This window comes from Carcharhinus amblyrhynchos, chromosome 24, assembly GCF_965287045.1.
Source record: "Carcharhinus amblyrhynchos chromosome 24, sCarAmb.v2.hapA, whole genome shotgun sequence".
NCBI lineage: Eukaryota > Metazoa > Chordata > Chondrichthyes > Carcharhiniformes > Carcharhinidae > Carcharhinus > Carcharhinus amblyrhynchos.
The window spans coordinates 19,132,236-19,147,637 of record NC_137347.1 but is presented as its reverse complement, the minus strand read 5'-3'; the positions used below and the strand labels follow the sequence as shown (position 1 = coordinate 19,147,637).

Below are 15,402 nucleotides of genomic sequence, written 5' to 3'. Positions count from 1 at the left end.
CCTGTTTAAAGATTGTTCAATGGTTATGAATTAGCAGTTTAATTTTATGAGGGGTAACTTTGTTATGAATAAAACTATTCACATAAAACCCCTATTTTGTCAGTGGAATCATTCCTGAGGTGAACTATCCTATCCTCACATTTATGCCAAAATAGAAAAATTATTGGAGTCTAGTCTGGCTTCATTACATACATTGTGGTTTCTGATCTGGCACCCTAAGACAATCTTTTTGTCATTCTTTGATGTTGTTTATTGTGAAGAAACTGTGCCTTTAAGAAATGTATTTTAGTCACATTTCTGTGCAGGATGTTTCCTGCAGTTTTATCAGAGCATTCTGTCTACAACTGCCATCCTGCATTGTTGCTGCAGCGCACAATTGCTCAGTCTGAGCTAATGCTGTTCTGCTGTTTTTGGTCTTCCCTGGGATTTTGCAGAGTGGGGGCTTGATTGGAATGGTTGACCGGTATGGTCAGGTGACTGGGTAGAGCTAAACTTACACAGAAAATTCCAACTTACTTTTTTTTTACATGATGCTTTCGAGTTGAGAGAGTGTCTCTACTTCTGCCTCTCTGAAGATCAGAGACTGACTTGCCTGAGAAGTTTTGCTGTTTTGAGGATATATCCTTCTCTGAAAATTGCTGACTGGATCTGTGTCTGGAAGTGTTAAAATGCTGGAAATCCAACATTGTGTAAGCATCTTTGGTTTCTGTGTTAACTGGTTCTACAGAAGGGATTTATATCTATAGGGGATACTGTTGAATTGGAATAATCATGATAGCTGTAGAATTATACTTTGTCATGCTTCTGTATATTGATTCATATAAATCACAGAATCCTACAGTGCAGAAGGAGGCCATTTGGCCCACCGAGTCTGTACCAACCACAATCTCACCCAGGCCCTATCCTCATAACCCCACATGTTTACCCTGACATTAAGGGGCAATTTAGCACAGCCAGTTAACTTACCCCTCATACCTACCATACGATTAGTAAAAGTTGTGCTAATTATTTTTGTTATATTCTAACTGTGTTCTTAAATAAAGTTTGTTTTGATAAAACCTTCCCAGTGGGTCACTTGAATCATATCTGGAGTGAAACATCTTATGTTCACCCTAATGCCAAAATCAAATGTAAAGTAAGGATCTGGGCTGACTTCATAAAATACTTTGGAGTTTCTGGTCAGGTCCTTAACATTATATTTTTTCCACTCTTCTGACCTGCCACTCATCTGCACAAATGTATATGTTCTTTAAGTTTAATGCTGTCTTTAGTATTTTTCTTCCCCATGTGCTTCTGTTCTCTATAAACCTGAAATTTTCTAATGTATTTGTATCTGTTGTATTCCTCGGTAATTGGCTGAAGAAACTGCAGAACCTGTCATCCACCAATTTATTTTGATGTGTTATCTGTCATCCCGACTGTTCTGCGGGATATACCACAACAGTCACTGACAGATTGACAGATTGACAGCCTCCCCAGTATCCTCGGTGTCCTCATGCTCTCACAGGCTTACCACTGGGAAATAATGAAGATATTTAATAGATTAAAATTACAAAAAAAACACCGTTTGATTTACATGTGATACCTTACAAAATAAACACCACGGAGTAATTAAAACACCGTCTGGAGTTACAGTCGATGGCCAGAAACTATACCAGGCTAGCTTTCCTGCTTCTCACATTAGTAAATCCTTCATTGCAATTATCTGCTTGTAACTCCCTCCCTCGGTAATTCTATATGTAGCTTCCCAGCGAGGGGAAATCCCAGCTGTTTTAATTGTCTCTAAATGTATCAAACTGACTGCAGCCTGAGTTATGAGTCCAAGCCTCTTCCCCCGCACCCCCAGCAGCATGAATCTCGCTGATATGTGAGAAGCAGCCTGTGTGCATGAACTACCCCCGGCTGCTTCAATCACGTTGGGAACATTCTCCTTACAAGTGTGTCCCTCTGCTCCCCTGGTACAGAGTCCATGACATTCGTGGAGCAGGCTTTTCCACATGCCAAGTTTGGGAGAAGGAGGGACTTCTCACACAAGTGACTCTCCCCCAACACGGGGTTTTTGATGGGCGTTGTTTGAGGGAATTTCTCGGCGGGTCCTGCCACGATGTGAAGGGCGAGGTCCGGTTGCTGACTGTGTAAGGGCAAAGCGGGAACCGACAAGATCGGTGCTGGGTGATGAAACACCGGAGGGGAAGCAGTAAGTGACAGATAGCCAGAGCTGACAGAGCAGCGAGAGGGCGGCTCAGGAGCACACTGCGGGACAGCAGGGCTCTGATATCTCGCCCTGGCTGCTTAGGGAGAGATTCCATTGGATTCGCAGGTGGATCAGTCACACCAGGAACCGATCAGAAGGAGAGCCACTCTCGTGCCAGCGACTGAGTGCCTTGGGGTGAATGAAGGTAATAAATATCCATCATGCTAACTTTCCACCTGGAGCTATCCTGACATTTGACCTGCTCTTGAAAATAGATATTTCGTCTCATAAAAGTTATCACCTGGTTTTGCGCCTATGTCCAACATTTAAGAAGATAGACAAGGGATATTTTCCGCTTGTACACTGAGACAGATTTAGTTACTGCGCAAGAATCTTGTTTGAAATCTCTTACCTCTGACTAACGGGGGAAAGAAGAATTTACGATTGACATGCGGAATTGTAGGAACACGTTTTAATTCACGACATTGATCCTTGCGCTTTGGTAGATAATTTATCTTCATGGCGCAGTGTGTAACGGCATCTTAAAGTTGAGAAGTTGAGACTTTCCCTTCATTTGTGTAGGAGTCTAGCAGAGCGTGTGGAAGGCGCTTCCTCCAGGTCACGGCTCAGGGGCTGAATCCTGCCCTCAGTTCGCAGCAGGAACCCGAAACTTGGTGTTTCAGGGTAAGGAGATTTCCACTAGCAGAAAAAACCTCCGCTTTGCGTTCAGCTGGTGGAACAAGCTGCAACCCAGAGCGAGATCAGTCCCGGCTGCCGGGGTACCTCCAATCAGAACAGTCAGCTGAAGGATGACTGTCCTTTTTTTACCTTATAATTTCCCTCAATTTACGTTTTCTCATTTCTTGATATTCGCGGGAAGGAGATTGAATTGGAGATGGTGGAGATGTAACTGGATTGGAGATGTAACTGGATTGGAGATGGTGGAGATATAACTGGATTGGAGATGTAACTGGATTGGAGATGGTGAAGATGTAACTGGATTGGAGATGGTGGAGATGTAACTGGATTGGAGATGTAACTGGATTGGAGATGGTGGAGATATAACTGGATTGGAGATGTAACTGGATTGGAGATGGTGGAGATGTAACTGGATTGGAGATGGTGGAGATGTAACTGGATTGGAGATGGTGGAGATATAACTGGATTGTAAATGGTGGAGATATAACTGGATTAGAGATGTAACTGGATTGGAGATGTAACTGGATTGTAGATATAACTGGATTGGAGATATAACTGGAATGGAGATGATGGAGATATAACTGGAATGGAGATGATGGAGATATAACTGGATTGGAGATGATGGAGATATAACTGGATTAGGTTTTGTTGTAGGAGTGGGAATTTGGGAAATTGAATATCGCACAGAGTAGAAGGAGGCCACTTGGCTCGATGGCATCTGTGCCATCGCTTAGGAAGAGCTGTGTATTGATCTCACACTGTAGCTGTTCAAGAGGGTTGACGAGAACAGTTAGTAACATACTGAGTGTGTTTCTTGTTTATGACAGGACAGCGTTAACATGGTGATGAAGCTCTCTCTATATAATTGTGCTGGGAACCTCTATTGTCGATAGCGACGCAGTGTGGGCAGGTTAGATATCAACGTAGCCTAAAATAGCGCGGCTTAACAAGGGAATCGCCTAGACGATCCAAAATAACTTTGAAAATGACATACATTAGCTTGATTAAAGATACACTGAAAAGCGCCCGATTTTTCCCCAATGGAATGATGTTATACGAACGCAAACAATATCAGCTTGTGTGTATACAAACATTGTATACTCCCGAGTGACAATTCCCTTTTGGAACTGGCAGCAACGACTGTGTAGAAATATTCAGAGCAAACGCTTTTCTAGAAGATTGTGAATAACTCCTGTCGGTTCATGTCCTAATTAATAAAAATGTGGTAAGGGCGGGATTTGGGGTGAAATTTAGAGCCCCGATTTGCATCAAAACAGGATACCATGAAGTTACAAATTACTGATGTGATCACTAATGTAAAGTTACAAAGCACTAAAGCTAATTAAAGCAAAAGTGCAATAAATTTCACCATTACTAAGTAGCACCCCTGCTTTGGCACCGGGACACGATTCTGGCGGTGTGAAAAAGGAAGCCAGTGCCTGTGTGTTTGTTCACCATCTGCAGATTGCAGCTGGTGTGATAGTGTGATAGGAAAGGTTCACTTATCCCAGCCGAGATTAAACTGGAGTAAGAAGATGGACAAGTTAGCTCGAGAGCCTTGTGCAGTTGATGATAAGGAAAGCAATGTTAAAACAATTTATTTGTAACATTTTCCCATGTTTAACCTTTGTCTTTGTTCTGGTTTCTGTGTGTTGGGGAGCTCCTTAAGGCCATAAGATATAGGATCAGAATTAGACCATTCAGCCCATTGGGTCTGTCCTGCCAGTTGGTCGTAGCTAATATGTTTTTCAACCCAATTCACCCGCCTTTTCTCTCAAAACCTTTGACCCCCTTACCAATCAAGAACCTATCTATCTCTGTCTTAAGTACACTCAATGACCTGGCTGCCACAGCCTTCTGTGGCAATGAATTCCATAGATTTATCAGACTCTGGCTGGAGAACTTCCTCTTCATCTGGGTTCTAAAGGTTAGTCATGGCACAAATTAATTCCAACCTCCCAGATTAACTGAATTCACAACAGTTCACCTGTCACCGCAACAGATCCACAGCAGACTCCATCTCCCTGGCTCTGCATGCAACTTTGGAACACCTAGATGACAAAGACTAGATGTCAGACTCCTATTTATCAACTACAGCTCAACCTTCAACAACATTATTCCAATGAAACTCATCTCCAAAGTCCCTGGCCTGGGACTCAGCTCCTCCCTCTGTGATTGGATCCTGAATTTCCTAATGCACAGACCACAATCAGCAAGGATAGGCAACAACACTTCCTCCACGATTATCCACAACACTGGTATCCCACAAGACTGTGGCCTCAGCCCCTTACTATACTCCTTATACATCTATGACTATATGGCCAAATTCCCCTCCAACTCAATTTTCAGGTTTGCTGATGACACCAACATAGTGGGTTGGATCTCAAACAATGATGAGACAGAGTACAGGAAAAAGATAGAAAATTTGGAGAATTGGTGTGATGACAGTAATCTCTCTTCAACAAAATGAAGGAAATAGTCATCAACTTCAGGCTGAAGTAGTGGAGGACATGCTCTTGTCTACATCAATGGGGCCAAAGTAGAAATGGTTGAGAGCATCAGATTTTTAGGTCTCCAGATCACCAACAACCTGTCCGGTCCCTCCATGCTGATGCTGTAGTTAAGAAAGCCCACCAATGCCACCGCCTTCTCAGAAGACTAAGGAAATTTGGTATGTCCGCTATAACTCTCACCAACTTTTACCAATGCACCATCAAAAGCATTCTTTCTGGTTGTATCACAGCTTGCTATAGATCCTGTTCAGTCCAAGGCTGCAAGAAACTACAAAGGGTCATGAACGAAGCCCAATCTATCACTCACTCCAGCCTTCCGCCCATTGACACTGACTACACTTGCCTTGGAGAAGCAGCCAGGGTACTTAAAGACCCCACACACCCCAGACATATTCTCTTCCACCTTCTTCTGTTGGGAAAAAGATACAAATGTCTGAAGACACATACCAACCAACTAAAGAAAACAGTTTCTTCCCTGCTGCCATCAGACTTGGACCTACCTTACATTAAGTTGATCTTTCTCTATACCCTAACTATGATTGTAACACTCCATTCTGCACTCTCTCCTTTCCTTCTCAAGGTACAGTATGCTTTGTCTGTATAGCACTCAAGAAACAATACATTTACCAATTTACCAATATATGTAACAATAATAAATCATATCATCCCTTTACTCTGAGGCTGTACCCTCGGTTCTTAGTCTTCCCTACTAATGGAAATATCAGTTCAAGGATGACCTTGGGAACATCTGTTCATGATGCAATTCCATGCTACGTTCATCATAGAATCCTTACAATGCAGAAGGAGGCCATTTGGCCCATCAAGTCTATACCAACTACAATCCCACCCAGGCCCTATTCCTGCAACCCCACGTATTTACCTGAAGACCCCCTGACACTAGGGTCAATTTAACATGGCCAATAAACCTAACCCTCACATCTTTGGCCTGTGGGATGAAACCAGAGCACCCAGAGGAAAACCATGCAGACATGGGAGGAATGTGCAGACTCCACACAGACAGTGACCTGAGGCCAGAATTGAACCTGGGTCTCTGGCACTGTGAGGCAACAGTGCTAACCACTGTGCCACCATTCTAAGTGTTGTTGTATGTGCACCCATTCAGTGAAATGAAAATTATTTTTATTGCATTCTTAACTTTTGCCTTGTAGGTGGGGGAGAGACTTTGCCAAGATGAACCACTTACCACAGAATATCCGATCTCTGTGTATTGGTTACAGCAATTATGTGGCTGATCCAGTTGAGTTCTGGTTAATGGTGATTCCCAGGCTGTTGATATTGTGGACTTAGCCACTGAATGTCAAGTGTACGTAATTAGGCCCTCCCTCTTGTTGGGAATAGTAATTACCTGGTACTTGCATGGCATGAATGTTAATTATCATTTACCAACTCAAGACTGGACCATTTCCAGACCCTGCTGCATTGCCTCATTATCAGAGGAATTTTTAATGGAGCCAAACACCATGCAGTCATTAACAAACAACCTCACATCCAACTATAAGATGGAGGGTGTGTCACTGATGAAGCAGTTAAAGATTGTTAGCCTCTTCTCTGGGCTGAAACTATTGCCCTCTCACAGCCACATACATTTATGTTGGATATCTACCTAGCAATGTAAAAAATTGCCCAGGTGATCCATACATAAAAAGTTGGACAAATCTAATCCAGTGAACTATTGTCCCATTGTCTAATCTCAATCATCAGTGAAGTGATGGAAGTGGTTATCAAAAGTGTTATCAAGCAGAACTTGCTTAGCAATAACCTGCTCATGGATGCTATTTGGGTTCTGCCAGGATCACTCAGCCCCTGACCTCATTGCAGCCTTGTTCCAAGCATAGACAAAAGAGCTGAACACCAGGGGTGAGGTGAGGGTGACTGCCCTTGACATCAAGGCAGCATTTGACTGAATGTGGTATTTGACTGAATGAGACCTAGCAAAACTAGAGTCAATGAGAATCAGGGGGAAAGCTCTCCACTGTTTGGAGTCATACCTGGCACAAAAGAAAACGATTTTAATTGTTGGAGGTCAATTATCTCTGTCCCATGACATTAGAGAGGTTTGGTTGTTTTCTTTGGAGAACAGAAGGCTGAGAGGGGACTTGACAGAGGTAGAAAGTTCTTTCAGAGAGTCAGTGAAGACTAAATCTGGTTTCCAATGTGGGTGCCATAAGCACAGACATGGGTCAAGGGTGGAAGAGGAAAAGCACAATGATAAAATGGCAGCGTGGGCTCATTGGGCCGAAGGGCCTGTTTCCCGTGCTGTGTTGTTCTTTGTTCTTTGACTCAATGGCCTGAATGGCTTCTTTCAGCACTGTAAAGATTCTATGATTCTGTGAACAGAATTCTGTTGGTCAGGTTAGCGTCCTAAACTGAAGCATCTTCAGCTGCTTCATCAATCACCTTCCTTCCAATTGAAGTCAGAAGTGCAATGTTCACGGATGACTGCATAATGTTCAGCACCATTCACAACTCCTCAAATACTGATGTAGTCCATGTTCAAAAGCAGCAAGATCTGGACAATATTCAGGCTTGGACTGACAAGTGGCAAGTAACATTTGCGCCATGCAAATGCCAAACAATGACCATCTCCAATAAGAGACAGTCTAACTATCGATGAACAGGTTATTGCTGAGTAAGTGTCGTTTGAAAACACTATTGAGATTCCTTCCATCACCTCATGGGGGAATGGATTAAAAGTGCTGGGTTGGATTTTTCTGCTTTTTATGGGCAGGACCAGGGCAATTTTCCACCTTGTCATGTGGATGACAGTGTTGGAGCTGTACTGAAAGGCTTGGTTAGAGGTGTGGCTTGATCTGAAGCTAGATTTTCTGCACAAGAGCTGGGATATTGTTGAGGCCTGTAACCTTTACAGTGTACAGTGCACTCAGCTATTTCTGGATGTTATGTGGATTGATTCAAATTGTCTGAATACTGGCAGCTGTGATACCAAAGAACCCTACAGTGCAGAAAGAGGCCCTTCAGCCCGTCGATTCTGTACCGAACACAATCCCACCCAGGCCCTACCCCAGTATCCCTATATATTATACCCACCAATCCCTCTAACCAACGCATCCCTGGACGCTAAGGGGCAATTTCTTAGCATGGCCAATCAACCTAACCTGCACATCTTTGGACTGTGGGAGGAAACCGGAGTACGTGGAGGAAACCCACGCAGACATGAGGAGAATGTGCAAACTCCACACAAACAGTGACCCGAGCTGGGAATCGAACTCAGGACCCTGGAGCTGTGAAGCAGCAGTGCTAACCACTGTGCTACCATGCCACCCTTTTTCAGAACTCAAGAGGGGACTGAGACATATCACAACTTTGCATTTCTGGCTGAATATGTTTGCAAATGTTTCAGCCTTGCCTTTTGCACTCACATGCTGGCCCCCAACATTATTGACAATGCAGGTGGATATTGATGGGGAGTCCATCTCCACTATTAGACATTTAATTGTCAACCACCTTTAATGACTGCAAGATTGCAGAGATTTGATATGATCTATTGGTATTACTTATCTCTTTCTATAGCAGGCTGTTTTCGCTGTTTAGCAGGCTTTTAGCTCAGTATTAAGGCTTCACCATGTTAACAAATAATTTTCAGCTGCACCTTGTGATGGTCCTGATATGATGATGAGAATATATTTGGAAAATGCAGCCTGAATATTTGAATTATTTGTAGATTAACTGTAGCATGTAAGCACTGGAGACTTTATCAACAACTATTTGGAAGAAGTATAGAGATCATGCTGATACATTACAGGTAGGGAGTATTGTTTGTCTATTACTAGTAGAGCTGTATGTTATGGTGACACATCAGAATATTGTACATCAGAATGTTATGGATGAACAAGAAAACTTGAAATGCTGGAAATATGAAATAAGTCAGAAAGGATTGGAAATAGCATGGCAACCAACCCCTGTAAAATAAAAACAGTCTTTCTGCTTTATCCTCATATTGATTTTTCTCTGTGAGGGAAATCTCCTCCTTAATATTTTTCTCTGAATTAACAAGACATTTGTGGTGTGAAATATCCTAACTCATTTCACCAGGCTGTTAGAGTGGGAGATTTTATCAATCTAGATGCTTGGAGAGAATTGGCAATGTGTCACCCAATCCACCTGTACACCAATTAAGCTTTAATTCAGTTTTATCATTTGTCTTATGTCCAATATAGTCCAATATTTGGAAAGTTACAGCAGGGGCAGCATCTTACTCTCAACTATTCCCTAAAGTGCCAAATGGCTACCCACCACTGCTGGGTTGTAGCCAGCACCTCAATGACTCCTCCTCAGACAAGATCCCTCAAAGATAGAAATGAATTAGGGAACCAACCTGATGTACTATCTTCAGGTTCTACTCTTGGTCCTGCCTCCTTGGGATTGGGAAGATTCGCCCAATATTTTTCCAACTCTTTCCTTTTTTCTTACACAACCTAAATGATGAAATCAAGAACTATTTTTTGGTTTACTTAAATTAGTTGTTTAAATAAAGCAGACAGAAAACATCAGAATTATGAGTTTGTCACAATTCAGTAGTGCATTATTTGTAAATGATTGGTCTGTGAACTATTTCCCTTGTTCAAGAGACTTGCAGGAAAGTTCCTCATTGAAATATAGAAGATAAGCTGGGAATGAGGGCGTAAAGTATTTCATGATGAGGTTGATCCAATAATATATTAGGAACTGAAGCATCTTGTATGGGGATAACAATCCTTTTGCATTTTATTTATCAAATATTTGAACAAAATCTTGTGTGGTCAACTGTTGTGTGCAATTGTTTTACTTTTTAATCATCACTATATTGTATGAAACTTCTATGAGAGCAGTGGTGTGAACATGTGGAAAATATGATTTGATAGAAACATATGTATCATGTTAGAATGATGATAGAGCTTATGTGAAGTTGGAGGAGTCACAAAGGAGTACAAATACCATTCAACTTACTGCATAAACTGGAATTCTCTAGAAAACAATGATCAATAAGGAAATGCTCACAAATTATTTAGGATGAAAACTGTATCTCCATATCATTTAGAATAGAGTGTTTCTTTTGAACAAGCTGACTGGCCCCTAAGATACTAGCCTGACAATAATTGACCCATGAAATAGACCTTGTTTTGTTCATATTCTCAGCAGCAAGAGGAAATTCAACAAAAACTGCTTTGTAAATATATTTATTAAATTTAGGTACTTTAAATTGATCAGAATTGACCTTTCGTCTATTTGACATACTTTCACTTTGGAAATATTTCCATTTCTGATCATTCATTGACAATATGTTACATTATTGCAGTACAAGCATCAACTATGAAGGAAATTAGAAAATACTTATAGAGACTGTACTTCATTATGAAAAACACCCAACTCTGGAATTATCCTGAGTACAGTAATGTTACTGAATAAACTTTAGCAGAGTGGATGATATGTGAAAGTACTAGTTAACCTATTATTAGGCAGCACACCTAAATCAATGATTTTACATATTAATTTTGTTCCTAATTCTTGTGTACCTGTAAGTATAACTTGGCACTTAATTGCAAATTTCAACCCTGCCCACTCTTTATTAATTTGTTCCTCTTTGAATAGAGTATCATGTGGAAAATATTAATGCACGTTTCAGGTGTCACATTATTGTTCATTGTTTTCAAAAAACTCACCACATGAATCATGATAAAAATGGCAAAAGAAAATCACTCGTTTTCTTGAGTCTTGGATACCAGGAATAGAAAAGATTCCACTGACTCAATACGTATTCTCAATAACTACAAATATTAGAACATTAGAAAAATTGTTAAAAGAAAATATCTTTACCATTTTAATTATTTTCTGTTTTTCCTAGGTATAAAGTAGATCATCAGTACTGAAAAGATTAAGAAACTTTGAAAATTCAGCATTCACATCCATCCTTAATGGACTCAACCGTATTGATTCATGATAAGAAGTAGCAGATATTTGACAAATAACATTTTAAAGACACTCTGCCTCTAAAATGGCTGACAATAGTTCCATTCTGTTTAATTCAACTATAACGACAACAGATTCTTATGATGAGACCACTAAAAAGACGTCGTGTGACCACAACTTCATGGACATGGAATGCTTTATGATTCTTACAGATGGCCAAAGTAAAGCAATTGCTGCATTGTGTCTGACAGTGGGACCATTTACTGTTTTGGCAAACATTTTAGTTTTATACATCGTTCTCTTTACCCCACAACTCCGATGTCGACCCTCTTACTCGTTTATAACTAGCCTTGCATCTGCTGACCTCTGCGCAAGCATCAATTTTATGTACAGTTTTGTCAGCTTCCACGTTTTCAGGCACCATGACGAAGATTACATTTTTCTGTTTAAACTTGGAGGTGTCATTGCATCTTTCTCAGCTTCAGTGGGCAGTTTGTTGCTCACTGCCATTGACAGATATATATGCATTCATAAGCCTTCTGAATATAGGACAATTTTAACAAGGAGGAGAGCAGTGATCTGCCTCCTAGTCACATGGTCAGTTGCTGTTTTTATAGCTTTTCTTCCTTTGATGGGATGGAATTGCATTAACTATAAAAGTCATTGCTGTGAGCTGTTTCCTCTAGTGGATAAAAGCTATTTAGCTTGCTGGATTATATTAATAAGTTTCTTGCTAGTTTTAATAATTTATGCCTACATACATATTCTGTGGAAAGCACATGTTCATTCAGTCTACATGGAGAAACAGAAAGAAGGAAGGAAAGGACAGGTAAAAATGGGACACAGACGTATGGACATTAAACTTGCCAAAACACTGGGCTTAATATTAGTAATTCTGACTGTTTGTTGGTCTCCGGTCTTGACTCTGATGATATATGATCTATTTGCCAAGGTAGACAATGACACCAAAAAGGTATTTGCTTTTTTCTGCATGCTGTGTTGGTTAAATTCTACTGTGAACCCCATCATTTATGCTCTAAGAAGCAAAGATATGCGCATTGTGTTATTAAATATCTTGTCTAGGCAGAAGAGACAACTACCATCTCTGGAGGGCAGCGCAGACTCAGAGGGTCACTCTAAAATCAATAATACAATTGTGACCATCTCTTCGTCAGCTGAGCAATGCAAAATTGCCAATTCTGAGAATCTTCTTTAACTGAATCAAAGCATTGATCACCTGGATATTAAGATTCAGAACAAAACATCACCTTTTAGAAAAAGAATGAGCAGTCAAGCTAATATCATTTATTGGGGAGCATCATCGCAGAGAACTTATTTTAAACGCATTCTTTCTCAGGCATTGTGTGGTCCCATTAGACCTAACGAGAGACCTTCTATCTGCTGATAAATAGAATAGTTTCATATTGATCATTATGCTTCAGGTAGTTTACGGAATTCAAACATCGTCACTTGCCAACTTTTCTGCAAGAAAGAATTAGATCTTCTAATTTCATTAACATCTCAAAAGTGAAAACTCCTTTTTGGATACTTTGCCAAACATAGTGTTATAAATGTATGATCATGATTCATAAATTCTGCTATAGATCTTCAATATGTAGCATAATGAAAACAAACAGATGCCTTTCCGCAAAGTTATTGTGATAAGAGAGAATGTATCTCACCAGTAAGAGAGAAAAAGCTCAAAAAGAACTTCACTAATATTTAGAGGAATCATATTTCACACCTTGAAAATAGCAATCTGATTGTTGAAGTTGACAAATTAACTTCTCGTTGAAGCAAAAAGGGTAAATACCAATGTCAAAACATTCCCTTTGGTTTTCACTGTTTATTGGAATGTTATGAGAATGAATTTTAACTGTGTATTTTTGTAAATACTAAAAGCTTTGCTCTTAGGTCTAGGGACTGGTACAAGAAAAAAAACCTGTTGAATTTCACAACTTAGTTTTCAAGATTCATGCTTTATCCTATGGATTGCTGCCCATACCTGATCTATTGATTAGGTCAGTCAGTTGGCAGCAGTAATAACATTTTTAACATAGAATGTGAAGACTCCACTGGCAATTTGTGTATGTTCAATAGATTAGTATCCTTTGGCCATTGGATCTTGCTCTGCTATTTTTTCCCTTCCATTTATACTGAGACTGCTAAGAACGAGCAGCACTTCTTTCCTCATTTTCAATAATTAGCATGCAATATTAAAGGAAATTATGAAATTAAAATGCAACAATTGCATTTTCTGTAGATTGTTTGCTGACTCCATTTTTGCGTGCAACCCAGAAAATACATAGTAACAGGATTTAAGTAAATTAGGTTATTTGTTTGAGGTAATGAGTGTATTACTTTGTTTTGATGGCAATTGGAATCAAAGTCGTGTTCTGTCCAAATAGTTACTTTTAGAAGGGAAAGAATATTTTATAATGGACATTCTATAATTGTATATATATAAATTATATATTCATTAAACTATAGTTGTGTGATAGAATAATATACCATGAATTGTGTCTGGAGTTTTCTATGGAGCTAAGCAGCCATCTTAGTGCATCATTTTGAGGATTCAGTCTCAGACTGTGGAATAGAAATTTGCTTTGAACCATAGCACAAATGGACCATACTGTATTGCATGGTAGCCCATTATACATTGACTTCAATGGAACTGAATATTAGGTGGGCATTATAATAGAAGACTTGTGCAATATTGCCCATTTAGAGCCCCTGACTAAAAGAAACTCCTGTTCTTGGATGTTTTGCTGCAATGGTAATCTCAATCCCTAATCACTTATAGATAACTGTTGTGGCTGCCTGATATATTTGAACATCCTTCTGGTTATTAGCTCTCTATAACACATTTTAAACTGATTTCAGAAAGCCCACTCTGTTTTTGAATATATGTACAATGATCAATTGGGCCAGTTGGCTGACGAGTGGCAGATGGAGTTTAATTTGGATAAATGGGAGGCGATGCATTTTGGTAGTCTGAATAAGGGCAGAACTTACTCAGGGCACTGGGGAGAGTTACAGAATAAAGAGATCGAGGGGTACATGTTCATAGCTCCTTGAAAGTGGAGTCATAGGTGAACAGAGTAGTGAAGAAGGCATTCAGCATGCTTGGTTTCATTGGTCAGAACATTAAATATAGGAGTTGGGACGTCTTGTTGAAGTTTACAAGACATTGGTAAGACCACCCTTGGAATACTGTGTACAGTTCTGGTCACCCAAAGGATATTATTAAACTAGAAAGACCGCAGAAAAGATTTACTAGAATGCTACTGGGACTTGATGGTTTGAGGTATAAGGAGAGGCTGGGTAGACTGGGACTTTTTTCTCCAAAGTGTGGGAGGCAGAGGGGTAATCTTATAGAGATCTATAAAATAATGAGGGGCATAGATCAGCTAGATAGTCAATATCTTTTCCCAAAGTTAATTAGAAGGCATAGGTTTAAGGTGAGAAGGGAGAGGTACAAAAGGATCCAGAGGGGCAATTTTTTTTACACAGTTGGTGGTGAGTGTCTGGAACAAGCTGCCAGAGATAGTAGTAGAGGCAGGTACAATTTTGTCTTTTAAAAACCATTTAGACAGTTACATGGGTAAGATGGGTGTAGAGGGATATGGGCCAAATGTGGGCAATTGGGACTAGCTTAGGGGTTTTAAAAAAAGGGCAGCATGGACAAGTTGGGCCAATGGGCCTGTGTCCATGCTGTCAACCTCTATGACTCTATGATTCTAAGCATAAATATTGCACAACAACTATATGTGGAAGCTGCAATGTCTCAAAAAGATTGATTGGCAATACAAAAACAACATTTCATTACGGGAATAACTTTTAATTGCTAGACACCGGTCTGACCAGGCTGTGAAACACCCTCCTTGCCAGCACCTATTGACCTGAAACCCGCTCTGATGCAGTGACAAGACATCACTCTGAAGGTCTGATACATCAATGGTTTTAGGAGACCAATAATGCCATAAATTGTGTGGGAGCTTATTCCTATTATGCAAATAACATTTTCCTTGGGATTTGGACTGGATCTTCACCAGGGATGACAGGCCA

General features: G+C 40.2%; 1 protein-coding gene across 1 annotated transcript; it reads left to right on the top strand.

The window, feature by feature from the left end:
* Nucleotides 1–2,213: 2,213 nt before the first annotated feature.
* Nucleotides 2,214–14,013, top strand: cnr2 (cannabinoid receptor 2). The gene is made up of 2 exons (XM_080211223.1): nt 2,214–2,399; nt 11,270–14,013. The coding sequence occupies exon 2, from the start codon at nt 11,420–11,422 to the stop codon at nt 12,548–12,550; it is 1,131 nt and encodes a 376-aa protein (XP_080067349.1). The 5' UTR covers nt 2,214–2,399; nt 11,270–11,419; the 3' UTR covers nt 12,551–14,013.
* The last annotated feature ends 1,389 nt before the right edge of the window (nt 14,014–15,402 follow it).

Coding starts and splice junctions, on each gene's coding strand:
- cnr2 (XM_080211223.1), top strand. CDS start 11,420: ATGGCTGACAATAGTTCCATTCTGTTTAATTCAACTATAACGACAACA.